At 42.2% G+C, this 24,399-nt stretch overlaps 1 protein-coding gene across 1 annotated transcript in view; it reads right to left on the reverse strand.

The window, feature by feature from the left end:
* COL21A1 (collagen type XXI alpha 1 chain) overlaps positions 1-24,399 on the reverse strand; it is a 320,958-nt gene that overhangs the window by 213,200 nt on the left and 83,359 nt on the right. The window contains exon 3 of the mRNA XM_056565755.1: positions 10,531-11,082. Coding sequence (XP_056421730.1) covers positions 10,531-11,082 — 552 coding nt within the window. The remainder of the gene's footprint in view (positions 1-10,530; positions 11,083-24,399) is intronic.

The raw sequence follows: 24,399 nt of genomic DNA on the forward strand, positions 1-24,399 counted from the left end.
GAACTATTGTCTATGAATAGATTGTACATGTCACAGGGCATAAATGTTCACCCTAGTGCCTTATTTATGCATACATTGTTTTGAACAAGCAGAGACAAAGCCTATGTAAAGCAAATATTTAATACACCATTCTCTAAAGATCAGGCCAAACTAAAAAATTTATTTGCATACACATGTCCATCCGCAAAAGCATTGCTTGGAGAAAATACATATGCATTACAAATATAGGGGGCACTAATCAAGATTAGTAAGTGAGCTATCTGTAGAAGCAATATTAAAAAGGAGCTTACAAATGTGTTCATATTTATATTAGGAGATGATTTTTCTACATTTTCAATGATTTTCAATGATAGGGTAAACCCATTTAATAACAATAGACGTAAATATTAAATGCAGATCAGAACAGGATGTGCAGGCGAATGGTAAAGTGAATAATGCTTCTTATTATCCTACAACATTCCGAGATGCTATTTAGTAGCCAAGCAATCCCAATAATCATCCACATCTACTTGCTTCATTATACAGTAGCAACCTACAAGAGATAAGCAAACTTTTCAAAAGTTTGGTTCTGTCGGTTTGACAAACTCTGGCAAAAAGTTCGGGTTATGATGGACCTAACTCTGTCTGAACCTGAAGAAGCAATGGCTTTTTTTTAACAAGTTTTGAAAAATAATCCCTATTTAGGGGCAAAAGCAACAGGATTGGTGTCCTAGAAAGTGCACAAAAGTGACACAAATCCCTTCTGTTTGTTTAAAACAAAAAAAAACTGGCTCGCTTAATTTCCAATAAAAACAGATTTTTCACTGACAAAACAGGTGGAAAACACTCTCTACAGTGCTGCTTTACTATAATTATTACACAGGGTGGGCCATTTATATGGCTACACCTTAATAAAATGGGAATGGTTGGTGATATTAACTTCCTGTTTGTGGCACATTAGTATATGTCAGAGGGGAAACTTTTCAAGATGGGTGGTGACCATGGCGGCCATTTTGAAGTTGGCCATTTTGAATCCAACTTTTGTTTTTTCAATAGGAAGAGGGTCATGTGACACATCAAACTTATTTGGAATTTCGCAAGAAAAACAATGATGTGCTTGGTTTTAATGTCATGAGTTACTTACAAGTTTCTGACCACTTATAAAATGTGTTCAATGTGCTGCCCATTTTGTTGGATTGTCAATGCAACCTTCTTCTCCCACTCTTCACACACTGATAGTAACACCGCAGGAGAAATGCTAGCACAGGCTTCCAGTATCCGTAGTTTCAGGCGCTGCACATCTCGTATCTTCACAGCATAAACAATTGCCTTCAGATGACCCCAAAGATAAAAGTCTAAGGGGGTCAGATCGGGAGACCTTGGGGGCCATTCAACTGGCCCACGACGACCAATCTACTTTCCAGGAAACTGTTCATCTAGGAATGCTCGGACCTGACACCGATAATGTGGTGGTGCACCATCTTGCTGGAAAAACTCAGGGAACATGCCAGCTTTAGTGCATAAAGAGGGAAACACATCATCATGTAGTCCACAGGATATCCAAAATTGCTAAATGATGATGGATTTTTCACTCACAGCACAGGTGCAAAATGCTCTCTGCAGTGCTGCTTTACTATGTTTATTAAATATGCATGGTCCCACTTCTTAATATGTTGCTTACTGCTATCTGTCCCTCAAAGAGATCTTCACCTAACACCTGTTCCCTGTTGAAGCTATGTGCATAGACTTTTATAGAGGCTTTGATTTCACTCCTACACAGCCTTCTGATTGGCAGGGAGAGCTATTTGAAAGGCATCAAAGCCTCCTTCTCCTTTCTATCTGAGATTATTTAGCAGGTTCTGATGAACCGATTCACTCCAAGTTCGAGTTGTAGACGAACTTCTCTCTACTACTACTTCATGTGGAGAACATCCAATACTGCAGTGAAATGATAGTAATTTTATATATTATCATAATTTACAACTAAAGGTACATTTTCTAAGGTACAGCAGACATGCATTGGATAATAATTTGATACATATGCTTAGAAAACGTCAACCTTAAAAGAAAAAAGGGATACTATTATAGTTTATGACAAGGTTAAAAATTCTGAGCTATGATGTAATCCTTTTGTGGACTTCAGGGCATGGGGAACTATTTGCAGAACATTAGATTAAAGTCTTTTCTGCTTTTTTAAGTGTTTAGTCTGCAGTAAGTAATGTAATTATATTGTTTTCTTGAGGCAAATCACAGTTACACAGTTATCACTAATATTAAGTCATATGCATAGAAAATATCCGTTGCCTGTCAGATGTTTGTCTGTATGAATGACACAAATATTCAAGGCAAATCTGCATATTTTTGGGAAATTTTATAAATATATATGTAAATTTGAACAATTTTCCATATACATGATGAAAATCATTCATTTAGGTATAGGACTTAAAACAACAAAACAAAGGGCAGAAATGATATGCAGAGTTATTAAATGAACCACTTGCTATACATGAGTAACCATATGAAACGATATGGCCTTATAGTTGCGTGTCCCTTCTATTATAGCACAAAAAAAAAATCCAAATATAGAAAAAGTGACAATGAATCTATGTAGTCCACATAGATTCATTGTCACTTTTTCTATATTTGGATTTGTGTGTCTGGTTGCATCATTTGTGGTGCTGAATATCTTTCTTCTGCCTGACAGTGTTACTGTGTCTGGCTTTGGACAGTATGTGGCATTATCATTTTTGTCATTGCTCATTCATAAAACAGCAGGCTAGACACAACTTATATATGTCAAACTAGCCTGACTAACAAAGAATGTTCACAGACTTACTACTATGCAAATAAAAGATTGACTTTATAGTCACTATAAATTGGACTTAGCATGTGGAGGTCTTAAAAAAGTATTAGTTTAATTACAAAATGGGGAAAAAAAACTAAACATAATAAATGAAAAAAAATTACCTTTCTAATTAAAATAATACATATTGTTCTAGTGTCACGCACCTTCTTAAAAGAGTCTTCACTAAGCAGCCGCACCATGCAAGTTCCTGGCATATCTAGTGCCATTCTAACTCCCCCATAATTCACATAGTGTCTGATCCATTAATTATTAGTGTTGAGCGGCATAGGCCATATTCGAATTCGCGAATATTCGTCATATTCGCTAATATTCGCATATTCGTAATATTTTCATTTTATTTTCGCATAAGCGAATATTCGCGTATGCGAAAATTAACATATGCGAAAATTTGTATATGCACATTTTCGCATATGCGAACATTCGCACACCAGTCTCACACAGTAGTATTAGAGCCTTCTTATACCACATAAGGCTGGGTCCACACTACGTTTTGTCCCATACGGGAGCGCATACGGCAGGAGGGAGCTAAAACCTCGCGCTCCCGTATGTAACCGTATGCGCTCCCGTATGTCATTCATTTCAATGAGCCGACCGGAGTGAAACGTTCGGTCCGGTCGGCTCATTTTTGCGCCGTATGCGCTTTTACAACCGGACCTAAAACCGTGGTTGACCACGGTTTTAGGTCCGGTTGTAAAAGCGCATACGGCGCAAAAATGAGCCGACCGGACCGAACGTTTCACTCCGGTCGGCTCATTGAAATGAATGACATACGGGAGCGCATACGGTTACATACGGGAGCGCGAGGTTTTAGCTCCCTCCTGCCGTATGCGCTCCCGTATGGGACAAAACGTAGTGTGAACCCAGCCTAAGCTGGAAGCAAAGAGGGATGATCACTGTGATGTGTACTGTGAAAAAAAAAAATATACGAATATTCATAATTACGAATATATAGCACTATATTCGCGAATATTCGCGAATTCGTGAATATGCGATATTCGCGAATAAAATTCGAATTGCGAATATTCGCGAGCAACACTATTAATTATTTATTAATTTGGTACCATCCCTCCCCTGCATGCACCACTGCATGCACCACTACATTTATGCTATTCTATCTAATGGGTTTTTGTTTGTTTTTTGCATTTCTTCACCCTTTAGTGGTACTTTTTTGGGCTCAATGTCAATTTAACAAACAATCACAGCATGCTCTGGTAATTTGGACTGTGTGAAAACTGTATGTGCTCTGCTTCCTTTATTATCAGTGGGAATCAACATTAAAGTTCACAATAAATGACACTAAGAGCAAATTTTGTCTGATTTGAATTTAAACTCTGCATGAAATAGAAGTGAAATGATTTGGCTAGCCTGGAAGCAAGTTATCTTCATTGAATGAGGGACACAGGGAGGCTAAATTCTAAAAGAGGGGCATAGAAAGATCTAAATACTAAATAAAGGGCATAGGAATGACTAAATACTAAATGAGGAGAAAAATGGAACTTAAATACTATGGGGTAACACAAGGATATCCTTAACCCCTTAAAGGGGTAGTCCAGTGGTGAAAAACTTATCCCCTATCCTAAGGATAGGGGATAAGTTTGAGATCGCGGGGGGTCCGACCGCTGGGGCCCCCTGCGATCTCTCTGTACGGGGCCCCGGCTCTCCGCTGAGATAGCGGGTGTCGACCCCCGCACGAGGCGGCGGCCGACACGCCCCCTCAATACATCTCTATGGCAGAGCCGGAGATTGCCGAAGGCAGCGCTTCGGCTCTGCCATAGAGTTGTATTGAGGGGGCGTGTCGGCCGCCGCCTCGTGCGGAGGTCGACACGCCCCCTTCCAGCGGGCTGTCGGGGCTCCGTACAGGAGATCGCGGGGGGCCCCAGGGGTCGGACCCCCCGCGATCTGCAACTTATCCCCTATCCTTAGGATAGGGGATAAGTTGCTCACCACTGAATCACCACTGGACTACTCCTTTAACCCCTTAAGGACTCAGCCCATTTTGGCCTTAAGGACTCAGACAATTTAATTTTTACGTTTTCATTTTTTCCTCCTCGCCTTCTAAAAATCATAACTCTTTTATATTTTCATCCACAGACTAGTATGAGGGCTTGTTTTTTGCGCGACCAGTTTTCCTTTGTAATGACATCACTCATTATATCATAAAATGTATGGCGCAACCAAAAAACACTATTTTTGTGGGGAAATTAAAACGAAAAACGCAATTTTGCTAATTTTGGAAGGTTTCGTTTTCACGCCTTACAATTTATGGCAAAAATGACGTGTGTTTTTTATTCTGAGGGTCAATACAATTAAAATGATACCCATTATTATATACTTTTATATTATTGTTGCGCTTAAAAAAAATCACAAACTTTTTAACCAAATTAGTACGTTTATAATCCCTTTATTTTGATGACCTCTAACTTTTTTATTTTTCCGTATAAGTGGCGGTATGGGGGCTCATTTTTTGCGCCATGATCTGTACTTTTTTTTGATACCACATTTGCATATAAAAAACTTTTAATACATTTTTTATAATTTTTTTTTTAATAAAATGTATAAAAAAAGTAGGAATTTTGGACTTTTTAAATTTTTTTTCGTTCACGCCGTTCACCGTACGGGATCATTAACATTTTATTTTAATAGTTCGGACATTTACGCACGCGGCGATACCAAATATGTCTATAAAAAATGTTTTTTACGCTTTTTGGGGGTAAAATAGGAAAAAACGGACGTTTTACTTTTTTATTGGGGGAGGGGATTTTTCACTTTTTTTTTACTTTTACTTTTACATTTTTTTACATTTTTTTTTACACTTGAATAGTCCCCATAGGGGACTATTCATAGCAATACCGTGATTGCTAATACTGATCAGTATTATCGGTCATCTTCTGCTCTGGTCTGCTCGATCACAGACCAGAGCAGGAGACGCCGGGAGCCGCACGGAGGAAGGTGAGGGGACCTCCGTGCGGCGTTATGAATGATCGGATCCCCGCAGCAGCGCTGCGGGCGATCCGATCGTTCATTTAAATCGCGAAATGCCGCAGATGCCGAGATCTGTATTGATCCCGGCGTCGGCCATTGCCGGCGGGTCCCTGGCTGCGATCAGCAGCCGGGATCAGCCGCGCATGACACGGGCATCGCTCCGATGCCCGCGGTTATGCATAGGACGTAAATGTACGTCCTGGTGCGTTAAGTACCACCTCACCAGGACGTACATTTACGTCCTGCGTCCTTAAGGGGTTAAGGACGCAGGACGTAAATGTACGTCCTGGTGCGGTGGTACTTAACGCACCAGGACGTACATTTACGTCCTGTGCATAACCGCGGGCATGGGAGCGATGCCCGTGTCATGCGCGGCTGATCCCGGCTGCTGATCGCAGCCAGGGACCCGCCGGCATTGGCCGACGCCCGCGATCTCGCGGGCGTCCGCCATTAACCCCTCAGGTGCCGGGATCAATACTGATCCCGGCATCTGCGACAGTGCGCGATTTGAATGAATGATCGGATCGCCCGCAGCGCTGCTGAGGGGATCCGATCATTCAGAACGTCGCACGAAGGTCCCCTCTCCTTCCTCCGTTCGGCTCCCGGCGTCTCCTGCTCTGCTCTGAGATCAGTATTAGCAATCATGGTATTGCTATGAATAGTCCCCTATGGGGACTATTCAAGTGTGGAAAAAATGGGGGGAGTGTGCATAAAATATAACTTTTAATAACCACCTCTAAAATATTATAATAGTAGTGATGAATAATAATCAGCTATTTGACCCGGATAGGGGCCTCTTAGCAATAGTACGCCAAAGCTATGCTGCTAAAATATAGACCAGGGGACAAAAATCCCAAATTTGGGATTTTTGTCCCCTGGTCTATATTTTAGCAGCATAGCTTTGGCGTACTATTGCTAAGAGGCCCCTATCCGGGTCAAATGGCTGATTATTATTCATCACTACTATTATAATATTTTAGAGGTGGTTATTAAAAGTTATATTTTATGCACACTCCCCCCATTTTTTCCAATTTAATTTTTGGGAGCTGATTAATTACACTGGTCCGTAGATACCACATCATCTACCTGTATATCGACTATTCAAGTGTATAAAAAATGTAAAAAAATGTAAAAGTAAAAGTAAAAAATCCCCTCCCCCAATAAAAAAGTAAAACGTCCGTTTTTTCCTATTTTACCCCCAAAAAGCGTACAAATTTTTTTTTATAGACATATTTGGTATCTCCGCGTGCGTAAATGTCCGAACTATTAAAATAAAATGTTAATGACCCCGTACGGTGAACGGCGTGAACGGAAAAAAAAAGTCCAAAATTCCTACTTTTTTAATACATTTTATTAAAAAAAAATTTATAAAAAATGTATTAAAAGTTTTTTATATGCAAATGTGGTATCAAAACAAAGTACAGATCATGGCGCAAAAAATGAGCCCCCATACCGCCGCTTATACGGAAAAATAAAAAAGTTAGAGGTCATCAAAATAAAGGGATTATAAACGTACTAATTTGGTTAAAAAGTTTGTGATTTTTTTTAAGCGCAACAATAATAGAAAAGTATGTAATAATGGGTATCATTTTAATCCTATTGACCCTCAGAATAAAGAACACACATCATTTTTACCATAAATTGTACGGCGTGAAAACGAAACCTTCCAAAATTAGCAAAATTGCGTTTTTCATTTTAATTTCCCCACAAAAATAGTGCTTTTTGGTTGCGCCATACATTTTATGATATAATGAGTTATGTCATTACAAAGAACAACTAGTCGCGCAAAAAACAAGCCCTCATACTAGTCTGTGGATGAAAATATAAAAGAGTTATGATTTTTAGAAGGCGAGGAGGAAAAAATGAAAACGTAAAAATTTAATTGTCTGAGTCCTTAAGGCCAAAATGGGCTGAGTCCTTAAGGGGTTAAAGGGGTACTCCGCTGCTCAGTGTTTGGAACAAACTGTTCTAAACACTGGAGCAGGTCACAAAAGCTTGTGATGTCATAGCACCAACCCCTCATAATGTCACACCCCACCCTCTCAGTGCAATTCTATGGGAAGGGGCGTGACGGCTATAACGCCCCCTCCCATAGACTTACATTGAGGGGGCAGGGCTATAATGTCACGAGCTCCCAGCGCCGGCTACAGCGTTCGGAACAGTTTGTTCCAAACTCTGAGCAGCGACGTACCCCCTTAACACTAAGTGGGGGAGGGGGCACAAGGTGGTTTTAAATACAATATGGGGACACAAGCAAGGTCTGTGGCCTGGGGTGTAGACTTGTATTTTGGGGTGTAGAATGTGTGTGTGCTCTGTATCCATTTTTCTATTTTAAGTCCACTGAAGGGAATCATAAACGATGTACCGTTTGTGATTCAAAGGCCTTCATCAGTTTGGGGCATGCCCTGCATACATGGGTGGGCAATACGTGTGCTGCTTTTTGTGCTGCAATACATGTGCTGTACAGTCATCAAAAGTTCCATTGTGTTGTCCATCTTGTTGAAAGGAAGAACAGACTTCCCATCAAATCTGAAGAAATCACCAATAAATTAGAAAATAACCCAACATTTATATTGGTAGTTTCATTTGGATTAGCAATTGCCAGGCTCCTGAACCTAATATCATCGAGCCACTCTAAAGAGATCTGAAATATTCAGTTTTCCCAAGTATATATAAGGGAACACTTAAACAACAAAATGTAACTCCAAGTCAATCACACTTCTGTGAAATCACATTGTCCACTAAGGAAGCAACACTGATTGACAATCAATTTCACATGCTGTTGTGCAAATGGAACAGACAACCGGTAGAAATTATAGGCAATTAGAAAGACACCCCCAATAAAGGAGTGGTTCTGCAGGTCGTAACCACAGACTACTTCTCAGTTCCTAGGCTTCCTGGCAGATGTTTTGGTCACGTTTGAATACTGTCGGTACTTTCACTCTAGTGGTAGCATGAGACGGAGTCTACAACTGACACAGTGGCTCAGGTAGCATAGCTCATCCAGGATGGCACATCAATGCGAGCTGTGACAAGAAGGCTTGCTGTGTCTGTCAGCGTAGTGTCCAGAGCATGGAGGCGCTACCAGGAGACAGGCCAGTACATCAGGAGCCATGGAGGAGGCGTAGGAGAGCAAAAACCCAGCAACAGGACCTCTACCTCCACCTTTGTGCAAGAAGGAGCAGGAGGGGCACTGCCAGAGCCCTGCAAAATGACCTCCAGCAGGTCACAAATGTACATGTGTCCACTCAAAAGGTCAGAAACAGACTCCATGAGGGTGGTATGAGGGCCCGACATCCACAGGTGAGGGTTGTGCTTACAGTCCAACACCGTGCATGATGTTTGACATTTGCCAGAGAACACCAAGATTGGCAAATTTGCTACTGGCACCCTATGCTCTTCACAGATGAAAGCAGGTTCACACTGAGCACATGTGACAGACGTGACAGAGTCTGGAGAAGCCGTGGAGAATGTTCTGCTGCCTGCAACATCCTCCAGCATTACTGGTTTGGCAGTGGGTCGTAATGGTTTAGGGTGGCATTTCTTTGAGGGGGCCGCAAAGCCCTCCATGTGCTTTCCAGAAGTAGCCTGACTGCCATTAGGTACCGAGATGAGATCCTCCGACTCCTTGTGAGACCATATGCTGGTGTGGTTGGCCTTGGGTACCTCCTAATGCACGACAATGCCAGACCTGATGTGGCTGGAGTGTGTCAGCAGTTCCTGCAAGAGGAAGGCATTGATGCTATGGACTGGCCCGCCTGTTTCCCAGACCTGAATCCGATTGAACACATGTGGGACATCATGTCTCGGTCCAGCCACCAAAGCCACGTTGCATTACAGACTGTCCAGGAGTTGGCGGATGCTTTAGTCCAGGTGTAGGAGGACATCCCTCAGGAGACCATCCGCCACCTCATCAGGAGCATGCCCAGGCATTGTAGGGAGGTCAGACGGGTAGGTGGAGGCCACACACACTACTGAACCTCATTTTGACTTGTTTTAAGGACATTACATCAAAGTTGGATCAGCCTGTAGTGTGGTTTTCCACTTTGATTTTGAGTGTGACTCCATATCCAGACCTCCATGGGTTGATAAATTTGATTTCTATTGATCATTTTTGTGTGGTTTTGTTGTCAGCACATTCAACTATGTAAAGACGAAAGTATTGCATACAATTAGTTCATTCATTCAGATCTAGGATGTGTTATCTTAGTGTTCTTGTCAATTTTTTTTAATGTGTATTACCAATTCTCCAAGAGTATGCAAACTTTTGAGAACAACTCTAGAAAAAGTAAGAGAAAGAAATATAGAAATGATAAATAGATACATAGATAGAAAAACCAGATGAGAGCAGCACATCCCCATAAGGTGCACGGGTGCCGTCAGCTAGGAGTCTAGGTCCAGGAATCCACTTGAATGTCAACAAAAAAGCAGCAGCAACTCCATTTAAGGTGCAAAAAAGTGTGTCTTTTTATTCACACAATGTGAGGCAACGTTTCGGTTTGCTCACCAAACCATTTTCAAGCCTTCAAGCCGCTGCCGAGTTGCTGCTGCTTTTTTGTTGATAAATACATAGATAGATATACAGATATACAAATTGTGCTGGTACAGTATTGATATAGTAGAATATGTCTAGCTTTTACAATAAAAAAAAAGTGTACAAACACTTTTAAATTTGAAACTAAATGTTTATAAAAACAAATTACCTTCACAAAGCTTTTGCTTCATGATTTCCCGTATTCTGGATATTGCAATGTAGTCTTCAACATAGAACACATATGTAGATGATGGCTTATTAGCTATTGCTCTGAGTTCACTTTCTTCAATTTCTGAGCCTACACCAATGGCAAAAAGAGTAATTTTGTTCCGTCTTGCTTCCTCTGCTATGTATTTGACATCATCTTGAGATTTGCCATCGGTTAAAACAATGGCAATCTTAGTTAGCGGTCGCAAAGACCTAGCAAACAGATTGTCTACTGCAAACTGAATTGCATTTCCAGTCCTTGTGTTCCCTCCTAGATATTCAATATCTTGCATTCTTCTAATTAGATCCTCGATTGACTCATGGCGGCCAAGAGGGATTTCCAGAACAGGATAGTCACTGTACTGCACGACTCCAACTTCAGTAAACTTTGGTCCAATATCAAAATTGCTTGTAATATTAACAACCCATTTTTTAAGTATTTCAAAATTTTCAGGACCCACACTCCACGAGCCATCTAGTATGAAAACCAAGTCATTGGGTGCAGTTCTACAACCTGTTGGAAGATCAAATATAGCAATAATTATTAATGTACATATGAATGCTACTTAATGCCAGAGAACAAACTATACAACCTATGAAATTATACTCAACTTCAGAAAACAAACTCTAAGGCTATGATCAAACAGGGGAATGTCCACACGAAAAATCTAAGTACAGACATTGCCCTGACAGAGGAGCACCGGCAGAACATTCAAGGCATTTCTGTGCAGAGTTCGCAGAAAGAATAGACATGTCTATTCTTTCTGCAGACACCAGAATTTGAATTTCCGCACCAGATGTTTCCGGCATGGAAATACTGCTATGTGAACAGTGCAGCAGAATCCTATTGAAATCAATGGGACTCTTCTGCTGCAGAATCTCTCTGAGGAATTCAAATGAGGAATTCTGCATGGAAATTCCATCATGTGAACATAGCCTAACTAACTAACTAACTGTTTATTGGTCATTAAATCACATTGGACCTAGTGCTTTCAATTTTATTATCCATCTGGCTTCACTTTGAATTAACTTAAGGTGCCTGTCCACACCTTGCGGTTGTGTCGGGATATGTTCTATGCCTGCGAATTTCATGCATTCAAATTTTCCTTTGTGTTTTTCTTCTATGTGTGATATCAAACGCGTCGCTCCTATTTTAAATTTTAATGAACAAATGTGTTCTTTTAATCTTGTGTTTAAATTTCTTTTTGTTTGTCCAATATAGTAATGTCCACATGGACATACTATACAATACACTACATATTGCGATCTGCATGAAATAAATTGATTTACATTAATGACATTTCCTCCTAGTTGAAATGATTTCTTTTTTTAGTATATATGTACCATATTTCCAATGTCTACATGGAAAATTTCCATGTGTTGCTTGTTTATTCAACCAGTCAGATTTGTTTTCATTATGTTTTTTTTATCTTTTTTAATTACATCTGCTATTGCTTTATTTTTGCGAAATTTAATAATAGGTATGTTTTTCGCTATATCTGATACAAGAGGATCTTGTTCTAACATATACCAGTTGGACGAAATGGAATTTTTTATGGCAGTATTCATGGGGCTGTTTTCAAAGGAAAAGATACATTTTTTCTGTTTAGAATTGTGTTGTTTTTTTCTTTTTTAATCTATTAGGAATTAATCATTCTTTTCTTTCTCTTATTTCTGCTTTCATGAAAGCTTTATTGATTACAGTTTCTGGGTAATTTCTCTCTATTAATCTTTTCTATAGATCTTCTGCCTGTTTATAGTAGGTTGTTGAATCACTATTTATTCTTTTTAATCTGATAAATTGAGAGTAAGGGATATTATTTTTGATATAATGAGGATGTGAACTCTGATAGTCTAATAGTGAATTTCTTGCTGTGATTTTTCTATATCCTTCTGTTTTTAACACATTATTCTCAATGTTTAAAGTAACGTCTATAAAATTAAGAGATTTGCCTCCAGATTCATGAGTGAATAGCATGTTAATATCATTTTGGTTTAGATAATGTACAAATTCTTCAAATTGTTGTTTATCACCATCCCAGATAATTACCGTATTTATCGGGGTATACCACGCACCGGCCTATAACACGCACCCTCATTTTACCAAGGATATTTGGGTAAAAAAAGTTTTTTACCCAAATATCCATGAAAAAATGAGGGTGCGTGTGTGCGCGTGTATACCCCGATATACCCCCAGGAAAGGCAGGGGGAGAGAGGCCGTCGCTGCCCGCTTCTCTCCCCCTGCCTTTCCTGGGGTCTAGAGCGCTGCTGTCGGCCCTTTTCACCCCCTGGTTATCGGCGCCGCTGCCCGTTCTGTCCCCCTGACTATCGGTGCCGGCGCCGATAGCCAGGGGGAGAGAAGCGGCGCCGACAGCCAGGGGGAGAGAAGGGGCAGCGGCACCCATTGCCGGCGCCGCTGCCCCGTTGCCTCCCCCCATCCCCGGTGGCATAATTACCTGAGTCCGGTCCGCGCTGCTCCGCTGCTCCAGGCCTCCGTCGTGCGTCCCCAGCGTCGTTGCTATGCACGGCGCGCTCTGACGTCATGCGCCGCGCCGTTCAGCGCATAGCAATGACGCCGGGGACGCACGACGGAGGCCTGGAGCAGCGGAGCAGCGCGGACCGGACTCAGGTAATTATGCCACCGGGGATGGGGGGTGGCAACGGGGCAGCGGCGCCGGCAATGGGTGCCGCTGCCCCTTCTCTCCCCCTGGCTGTCGGCGTCGCTTCTCTCCCCCTGGCTATCGGCGCCGGCACCGATAGTCAGGGGGACAGAACGGGCAGCGGCGCCGATAACCAGGGGGTGAAAAGGGCCGACAGCAGCGCTCTAGACCCCAGGAAAGGCAGGGGGAGAGAAGCGGGCAGCGACGGCCTCTCTCCCCCTGTCTTTCCTGGGGGTGTATCGGCGTATAACACGCACACAGACTTTAGGCTAAAAATTTTAGCCTAAAAAGTGTGTGTTATACGCCGATAAATACGGTAGTATATCGTCCACATATCTCAGGAAACCCCTCACAAATCGTGTGAAGGGATTCCTGAGAGTGTGGATGTAAGTTTGTTCAAAAACTGTCAAATATACATCGCCAGTGTACATAATACCGGAGACCCCATTGGGGTCCCATGAATTTGTCTGTACCATTCTTCATTGAACATAAACGTGTTATTACTCAAGATAAATTCAAGGGCTTCACTTAAAAAATCTATAAAATCTTGTGATTTTCCTGAATGGGAGAGAAAATGTGTCATGGCTCGTATCCCTGCCTCCCAGGGAATACGCGTGTATAGACTTTCCACGTCCAATGAAACTAGCTTATAGGAATCTTGCCAGGTGTATAGTTCTAATATACTAAGTAAATCATTGGTATCTCTGACGTGCGAATGAATACTGGGAAGCAGGGGTGAGATCAACCATTCTATGTAACTGGATAGATATTGGGTCGCTGACCCGATCCATTATTCATTAAAATCTAAAATAGGAGCATCACGTTTAATATCACACATAGAAGAAAAACACAAAGCAAAATTTGAATGCATGAAATTCGCAGGCATAGAACATATCCCGACACAACCGCAAGGTGTGGACAGGTACCTTAAGTTAATTCAAAGTGAAGCCAGATGGATAATAAAATTGAAAGCACTAGGCCCAATAGGAATTAATGACCAAAACGATCTTAGTTCTTTTCTATAAAATGAAATAATACCATCCTGTATTTAACAACAGGTATTCATGTATATAGGATAAATGCTGTCCTCTCTGTTTTTAACCCTTAGTTGATGCTTTTATAATGTTTTTTATTGGTGATGGGTTCCCTCCTCCCCTTCCCGTCTTTGCTAATATATACTTGTAAAGTATTCCAGAGAACCAGGAACCGGAAGATGCGTGGATAACGCGAAACGGTACTGTTGTTCCTGACTGCCGCTCCTAGTCTCCTCGCCTGGAGCAGCTCCCCCTCCCTGCACTCGGGTGTTTTTGATACTACTTTTATATGGAATTCTGAAGACTTCAATAAAGCATATCCGTTGTTACGGCATGGTGAGTGCGGACATATTTTCCTTCTCTCTGCTATTGTTTATTCAGGACTGCCTCCTGTGAATGTCCAGCACCATACCCAGCCGCACACCTGTGAGCATTGATTGTGATGTCTGCATAGTGATTGTCTAGCAGTGCCCACCCACTTCTTTTTTCATATATCTCATTTACAAATCTGTTTAACTTTCTGGAGCCAGTTGATACATAAAATTTTTTTTTTTACTGGATAACCCCTTTAATACACATTTTGTGTACAAATTGGAGAAACCACTTGCTATATTATATTAGTTGTGTTGAGCTATTTACATTGTTCTTCATCAGCAGGTCATTGAGTACTATGTTGTGTAGATCTGTGCCTATAGATGATTTTACTGCCCCCTATGTTTTCAGATGAAACTGAATTATAACATAAGCTACACCAGTGGTTCTTAACCAGGGGTTCGGTGAGTCAGTCCCAGGGGTTTGGCAGGGGAGGTCGCAACAGGACAGGCAAACCAAGCAATTGCTTGGGGCCGAGAGCTGGCCCGGGGCCCCAGGCAGAGCCGGTGTTTGCCCATCCTGTAGCGATGGGGCAATTCCCCCCATCACTATTAACTCCCTGCGGCCCCGCGTTAACTTTAAAAATGCAGGGGCTGCCGGGACATAGTGCATGCAGGGACGTCACTGACGTCCCATGCGTGCACCCATGGAAACGAAGGCGCCGAGGACCGGAGGATAGAGAAGGAGGAAGACACGCGCTGGCCAGCTTGGTATGTGACCAGTGGCACGTCATCTTCGGTGCTCCGACCCCCGGTCCCGGGACCTACTGCTATAGCCGGAGCGGTGGTCGGAGCACTGAAGTGGGCAGTACACAGCCATACACTGTATATGGCTGGAGGCTGTATGTCTGTGGGGGGACACTGCCTACATCAGTGGACTTCAACCTGTGGACCTCCAGTTGTTGCAAAACTACAACTCCCAGCATGCCCGGACAGCCAACGGCTGTACGGGCATCCAGGGAGTTGTAGTTTTGCTACATCTGGAGGTCCACAGGTTGAAGACCACTGGCCTACATAATGTGGGGGAACACTGCCTGCCTAATGTGGGGGAACACTTCCTGCCTAATGTGGGGGAACACTGCCTGCCTAATGTGGGGGAACACTGCCTTCCTAATGTGGGGAAACACTGCCTGCCTAATGTGGGGGAAATCTGTCTGCCTAATGTGGGGGAACACTGCCTGCCTAATGTGGGGGAACACTGCCTGCCTAATGTGGGGGAACACTGCCTGCCTAATGTGGGGCAACACTGCCTGTCTAATGTGGGGGAACACTTCCTGCCTAATGTGGGGGAACTCTGTCTGCCTAATGTGGGGGAACACTGCCTGCCTTATGTGGGGGAACACTGCCTGCCTTATGTGGGGGGACACTGCCTGCCTTATGTGGGGGGACACTGCCTGCCTAATGTGGGGGAACACTGCCTGCCTAATGTGGGGGAACACTGCCATTGTTGTGGTAATGACATGAGAGTGGCACATGCCAAGGTAAAGCCGCGCATTTCTGAACTGGTCTCTGAAAGACAACAGCACAAGTCACACTGATTTGCAGTAAATATTCATTATGTTTTTGTGTGAAAATCATGTTTTCATGGTTTTGTTCTTAATGGTTTTGCTCATTTTGTGCACCTATGTATAAATATATACTTAAATATATACCTCCTATGTTTTGAATTTGAAAAAATCATATTTTATTTTTCCAATTAAGAGGGGTTCGGTGAATGCGCATATGAAACTGGTGGGGTTCAGTACCTCCAACAAGGTTAAGAACCACTGAGCTACACTAAGCTTGCCCAAAATACACAACTAGCTTGTTGATATAGGGAGCAAATCAGAGTAGAAGTAGATGGTCCAATAGATTTCTTTTTTTTTTTTTCTTTTACTGGGTGGCATAGACTTTACTGCTAAGGAAGGGGAAGATTTGTACTACAGGGCCACAGGTTGATTCTTTCTTTAACTGATGTGGAGAAAACACCAGAGAAGCAAAAATAAAAGACCCAAACCGTCTTGAAGACATGTTTTTTTTTTTTTATATTACCAACTATTTATTAATGGCTATTGCTAATGTGAACCTACTGTATACTTTAAAGGGGTACTCCTCTGGAAAACCTTTTTTTTTCTAAATTAACTGGTGCCAGAAACTTAAAAATATCTTATTCCTTCCAGTACCTATCAGCTGCTTTTTGCTCCACAGGAAGTTATTTTCTTTTTGGATTTCCTTTCTGTCTGACCACAGAGCTCTCTGCTGCCACTTCTGTCCATGTCAGGAACTGTCCAGAGCAGGAGAGGTTTGCTATGGGGATTTGCTCCTACTCTGGACAGTTCTTGAAATGGACAGAGGTGTCAGAAGAGAGCACTGTGGTCAGACAGAAACAAAATTCAAAAAGAAAAGAACTTCCTGTGAAGCAAAATGCAGCTGATAAGTACTGGAAGGATTAAGATTTTTAAATAGAAGTAATTTACAAATCTGTTTAACTTTCTGGCACCATTTGATTAAAAAAAAAATGCCAATGGAGAACCCCTTTAAGTATATGCAGGTTTTAGGGGAATATTTTCAATAGCTCAGTTTCAGCGACATACCTGTAATTATCAGATAAAATGGAATGATCTCACTTTGTAGACTTAAAACTTAAAAATGAGGTTTTCTGCCATGAAGAATTATTCAATAATCTAAATTCCTAGAACTGCAGTACAAAATGGAGATGGAAAGAAAGGTAATTTGAAACATCTGAAGACACTGCCAATGCGTTTAGGCCAGACAAAAGAAGTGCCCTAAACTAAAATCATAGCACACCCACAAAAACAAGAAGGTGTCCAATTCACAAGGGAAACTGAAGCATATCACCTCTTTTAACGTTTTACCAACATCTGTGAATGCTATTCTGAGGTTTATACTGGGTTATTTGCTTGGGCTCCTGCACTAATATTTGTTAACTATTATAAATGCTTCTTTAAGGTTTAACACGTGTGAAGTAAGAAAAAAATAACTCATCATGACCTGTAGCTCTGAAACTGTTGTGCAACTACACCCAAAATACAGTATAGATAGTACCTCTCTCTCTCTCTCTCTCTCTCTCTCTGTATATATATATATATATATATATATATATATATATAATTAAGCTTGAAAATGTAGCAATAATTATGTACATATAAATATTTAAACTTGGTATTGCTGCGAGCGGTTTTGGCCAGCTCCATTATTATCATACATAAAATGTATGTTGTCTCGGAAATTCGGAATCAGGTCGGGATTATGATGAGTTATGAAGGAAGATTAAAGACTTGTTGGCCAGTAATTCTTTTTAGTACATCTTAAAGGGGTAGTCCAGTGGTGAAAAACTTATCCCCTATCCTAAGGATAGGGGATAAGTTTGAGATCGCGGGGGGTCCGACCTCTGGGGCCCCCTGCGATCTCTCTGTACAGGGCCCCGGCTCTCCGCCAAGATAGCGGGTGTCGACCCCCGCACGAGGCAGCGGCCGACACGCCCCCTCAATACATCTCTATGGCAGAGCCGGAGATTGCCGAAGGCAGCGCTTCGGCTCTGCCATAGAGTTGTATTGAGGGGGCGTGTCGGCCGCCGCCTCGTGCGGAGGTCGACACGCCCCCTTCCCGCGGGCTGTCGGGGCTCCGTACAGGAGATCGCAGGGGGCCCCAGCGGTCGGACCCCCCGCGATCTGCAACTTATCCCCTATCCTTAGGATAGGGGATAAGTTGCTCACCACTGAATCACCACTGGACTACTCCTTTAAGCTTTCTTAAGGATAATGTGCAGCAAAGGTTACAGCTCGAAGCAATGCCCCATTAACATCACACATAGCTGATATATCACTGGTATATGCTGGGAGATCAGCAAAAAGATATTCTGACGTATACTGCTCTGGTACACCCATTTGATTTTTATACATTGGACATAGCCTGCTAGATACTACATATGTTCTTTTTCCTGAATATATATATACATTTTTTTCATTATTCAAAAGCATTGTACATAATGCTTTTAAGTCCAATTTAAAAAAAAGTTATTTAAGTCAAGGTTGGTCTGTGTGGTATGTCAATTGTTACCATTTTTTTTAAAATAACAATAACGCTTTAATCTCTTAAAGACACAGGGCATACCTGTACACCCTGCGCTCGCTCACAAGCTGACCCCCCATTATAGCCGGGTGGTCCCGGCAGCTGTCAGCGGCCAGGACCCATGTCTAATGCCAGACAGTCGTTTACCTCTTAAACGCAGCGATCAAAGTTGATTGCCACATCTAAAGTGAAAGTAAAACCTTTTCTGGTAGCTCAGTCTGGCTTTTTGGAACCACCGTGGTGAAATTGCGGTGTCCCGAACAGCTGAGAGGATGGGGGAGGGTCCCTACCTGCCTCCCCACCGTCCGATCGCAGGCTAGAGCAGCAGAGCTACGATAACATGATCAATGCTATGCTATGGCATAGCATTGAACAGTGTATGCAATCAGAAGATTGCATGTAATAGTCCCCTCCCCTATGGGGACTTAAAAATGGTGTAAAAAAAAGTTAACAAATGTAATTTAACATCTTCCCTAATAAAAGTTTGAATCAACCCCCTTTTCCCATAAAAAAAAATTTAAACAAAATAAACATAAACATATCTGGTATCGCCGCGTGCATAAATGTCCTAACCATAAAAATATTATGTTAATTAAACCGCACGATCAATGGCATATACGTAAAAAAATTCAAAATGCCAAAATTGCGTATTTTTGGTCATTTTGTTTACCTTAAAAGAATGTATAAAAAGCTACCAAAAATGGTACCAATGAAAAATATGGACCACGGCAAAAAAAATTAGCCCTCATATAGCTCCGTATGTGGAAAAATAAAAAAAAGTTATAGGGATCAGAAGATGACAATTTTAAACATACTAATTTTTATGCATGTAGTTATAATTTATAATAAGTCGTAAAATAAAACCTAAATAAATTGGGTATCCTTGTAACTGCATGGACCTAAAGAATAAAGATAATGTGACATTGTTTCCAAAAAGTGCACTGTGTAGAAAAGGAAGTCACTAAAAATGACAAAATTACGTTTTTTTTCAATTATGTTCCACAAAAATGTTTTGGGGGTTTTGCCATAGAATTTGTGGTGAAATGATTGACTGTTCATCTAGGAATGCTCGGACCTCGAACGGTGCACCACCACATTATGGGTGTCAGGTCCGAGGATTCCTAGATGAACAGTTTCCTGGAAAGTGGATTGGTCGCCGTGGTCCAGTTGAATGGCCCCCAAGGTCTCCCGATCTGACCCCCTTAGACTTTTATCTTTGGGGTCATCTGAAGGCAATTGTCTATGCTGTGAAGATACGAGATGTGCAGCATGACCCTCTTCCTATTGAAAAAACTAAAGTTGGATTCAAAATGGCCGACTTCAAAATGGCCACCATGGTCACCACCCATTTTGAAAAGTTTCCCCCTCACATATACTAATGTGCCACAAACAGGAAGTTAGTATCACCAACTATTCCCATTTTATTAAGGTGTATACATATAAATGGCACACCCTGTAGATCGAGCCCATTAATTCCTATATACCACCAATAGACCCTGGAGGCTGACGTCATACTCAGCCTCCAATGGCATTCAGACCCAGCAAACTGGGTTAATGTATTCATGGAAATATGGATATATAAAGTACTGTATCCACACACTGTAACTCGGACCTGAGGAAGGAGGGAGACGCATACAGATAGATGTATTAAATGAGTATATATATATATTTTTTTGTTATTATTTTGGAATCACCATCATTACTAAAACGATAGGGGAAAAAAAGTGTTAAAATGACTCATAAAAAAATGTGTTAATAAAGCTAAAACCTTGCTTAAAAGTTGAATTGTGCAAAAAAAATAAAAAAAATGTAATTACAAGTTAGAATTGCTTGAAAAAGACGAGGCAGGTGAAGGAGCAAACAGCCAGAGAATTTACTCCGCTTTCTGAAACTTTATACATACTTTAAAGTGTCGGGTTTTCTTCCCAGATATTTCTCATGAATTTCAGAGTGGTTTTAGGAAAAGACAAGTGATTTTGGCTGAAATGTAGGGAACATGCCCCTTTTCCCGAAAACAACGCCCATTTTGTAGGGTTTTTTTTTCACTCTGAGTTATTAAGATTCTTTCGGGCTTTTTCTATGGCACATTCTGTCGAACATTACATGCTACAGAATTTAGGCACAAAGCCCGACAAAAAGAGTCGGAATCATGTTAGTAAATGAGGGCCATTCTCTCTCCAAAAGCCCAATGGTGCTCATTCTCTATTCGATGCGCAGCAAATACAAATATTGCTACAATTCTATCGTGCGAATCGCTTCATTAAACTCCATTTTCTGCGGTCCAGGCTCCAGGGCATCTAAAATGGCAGATCCACATGTCAGTGCATGGGGCAAGGAACGCTGGGAAGTCAGGAAGGCAAGGCAGGAAGGCAGGTAGGTGGCATGACCCTGAATCACATGCAGGATGCAGCCAGTCACCCCTGTGATGTCACAGCCCTATATATTTGGCATCCCTTTTCCAGCTCGTCATTTCACTCATTACACTGCAGAGAGATAGGAAGGACATTGCTGTGTGTGTGTGTTACACAGAAAAGCTTGTTGCAGCAGCGTTTAACCTCCTAGACACCTCAGCCTTCTGTAGGACACAGAGCACAGTGTTTTTGCACAGAAATTAATTCTTACTGCAGCGATTAACCCCTAAGTCACTGTCAACAGCATTGTATTACAGAGAGCTGTGTGTTGCCTCAGCTGCAGAAACGTTTTCACAGGAGGGAGAAATAATTTTTTAGGGCAAATCTGTGTCTTTGTTCCACAACAACTGGTCAGCTGGTTATACAAGTCTGTAGACGGTAAAATCCATACCCAGCAGTCCATTTCTAATAGTATTTGAGAGAGAGTCTTTTTGCAATTTTGGGTTTAGTACACAGACTGTGTGCTCCAGCATTGTTGTGTACTACTGGTGTTGTGGGCAAATGATTGTAATTTTTTTTTAGCATACTGTAGCACATTTTTCTGCCGTCATAAGTGCATACCACATACTTACATCTAAGTTGTGTACTATTTTGAACCTGTTAATCTGTCAAGGGCCTATATACTGTGAAAGTCATTACCGGCTGGTGTTTTACTCAAATACGTATTTTTAAGCGTACTGTATCAAATTTTTCTGCCCTCGTAAGAGCATTCCACATATCTACATCTAAGCCTACATACTTTGAAAGGTCAGGGAAAAGTAATCACCGGCTGGTGTTTTACAAAAATACGTGTTTTTAACCGTACTGTAGCGCATTTTTTTGCCCTCATAAATGCATACCACATACCTACATCTAAGTAGTGTACTATTTTGTACCTGTTATTCTGTCATGGGCCTATATACTGTAAAGGAACAGTCAATAGTACACACCTGCTGCTGTTCTAGACAAATATTATTTTAAGTGTAGTGAAGCGTATTGTACTCCCCTCATATACGCAACAAATATGTCAGGCAGAGTAGTGCCAGGACAAGAACAGTGGAGTGGCAGAGGTCTAAATTGATCAGGCGCAGGCAGAGGTCGCAGCAGAGCAGTGGTGAGTGGCAGCCGGAGTCACAGCGAGAGGTCTGAGCTCCCAATGTCAGCTAGCAGTCGTGTCTCGACCAGAAACCCAGCAGCCGTGATTAATCGGTTCACTCGGTCATCCACTTCATCCCAAGTGACATCTGACACCCCCAATCAACAGTCTGTTGGTTCCTCAGACTCAATCCTCAGTTGGCATGGCCCTCATGCTGCTGCCACCTCAAGGCTCTGTCATTTTGCTCCTCTATGTTCTCCTCATGCTAATGCTACCACCTCCAAGCTTTGTCATTGTGCTGCTCTATGGTCTCAATCATGCTGATGCTGCCACCTCAAGGCTCTGTCATTGTGTCACCATATGGTCTCCTCATGCTGATGCTACCACCTCCAAGCTCTTTAATTGTGCTGCTCTATGGTCTCCTCATACTGATGCTGCCACCTCAAGGCTCTCTAATTGTGCTGCCATATAGTCTCCTTATGCTGATGCTGCCACCTCCAGGCTCTCTCATTGTGCCACCATATGGTCTCCTCATGCTAATGCTGCCACCTCCAAACTCTTTAATTGTGCTGCTATACGGTCTCCTCATGCTGATGCTGCCACCTCCAGGCTCTCTCATTCTGCTGCTCTATGGGCTCTTCATGCTGATGCTACCGCCTCCATGCTCTGTCATTGTGCCACCATATGGTCTCCTCATGCTGATGCTACCTTCTCCCCACTCTGTCATTGTGCCACCATATGGTCTCCTCATGCTGATGCTGCCACTTCCAGGCTCTCTAATTGTGCTGCTCTATGTTCTCTTCATGCTGATGCTGCCACCTCCAGGCTCATTAATTGTGCTGCTCTATGGTCTCCTCATGCTGATGCTACCACCTCCAGACTCTCTCATTGTGCTGCCATGGATACTGCAAAACATAATTAAGGTGCTGGTCCCCAGTTTCAGAAATTCCTCTGCATTAGGGTCACTTTCAGGACTCCTGATGCTGCTGCTGCCAACTCCAGGCTGTCTCATTCAGCCACTATATGGTATCCTCATGATTCAGCCAACTCCAGGCTGTGCCATTCAGTCACTATATGGTCTCCTCATGCTTCAGCCACCCCCAGGCTGTTCCATTCAGGCACTATATGGTCTCCCCATGCTGCCACAAACTCCAGGCAGTCATTCAGCCATTATATGGTCTCCTCATACTGAAGCCACCTCCAGGCTCTGTCATTGTGCTGCCATGTGACATGTGACTCCTTGTTAGATTTGGTCCCTTGTACCCACACGCCGGGGCCAGGGACACTAAAACTTGGGAGTGTTAACTAAAATTTCAATTTCAAAATCTTAAATTTCAATTTCAAAATCTTAAATTTCAATGGTCTCCTCATGCTTCTGCCAACTCCAGGCTGTGCCATTTGACACTATATGGCTTACTGATTATGCTGGGCCTGGGCCTAAAAAGAACTAGCTACCATAAATATTCAATTTAAATTTCAAAATTCATCTTTTAATCTTATTGATTGTGAAGCCCTAGTGTCTACTCATGCTGCTGCCAACTCCAGGCTGTGTCATTCAGCAACTATATGGTCTCCTCATGCTGCCAACACCTCCTTGCTGTGTCATTTAGCCACTATATGGTCTCCTCATGCTGCCAACACTCCATGCTGTGTCTTTCAGCCACTATATGGTTTCCTCATGCTGGCAACACCTCCACGCTGTGTCATTCAGCCACTTAATCAGGGATAGGCAACCTTTTGGTAGTGCTGTGCCCCCCCAAAAAAAATTTGAAGTCACTTGGTGTGCCGGAAATATGGGTGTGACTTTATTATGGGTGTGGCTTACTGTGGGTGGGGTTTGTGGGGATGTGGCTTGTCACAGGGTAAATGTTTTGTTTTTTCTGAATGTTTCTAATATATTGTCCCTGCTATGAGGAACTAACAGTGAGGACAATACAAACCTCACCATAATACAGACCCCAAGATCACCACCCACCATAATACAGACCCGAGAATCAGTTCCCACCATAATACAGACCCCAGAATAAGTCATCACCATAATACAGACCCCAGAATCCCCACCCACCATAATACAGACCCCAGAATTAGACCCCACGATAATACAGACCCCAGAATCAGTCCCCACCATAATACAGACCCCAGAATCAGACTCCACCGTAATACAAACCCCAGAATTAGTCCCAACCATAATACAGACCCCAAAATCCCC

Source organism: Hyla sarda, chromosome 3 (genome assembly GCF_029499605.1).
Source record: "Hyla sarda isolate aHylSar1 chromosome 3, aHylSar1.hap1, whole genome shotgun sequence".
Classification (NCBI taxonomy): Eukaryota; Metazoa; Chordata; class Amphibia; order Anura; family Hylidae; genus Hyla; species Hyla sarda.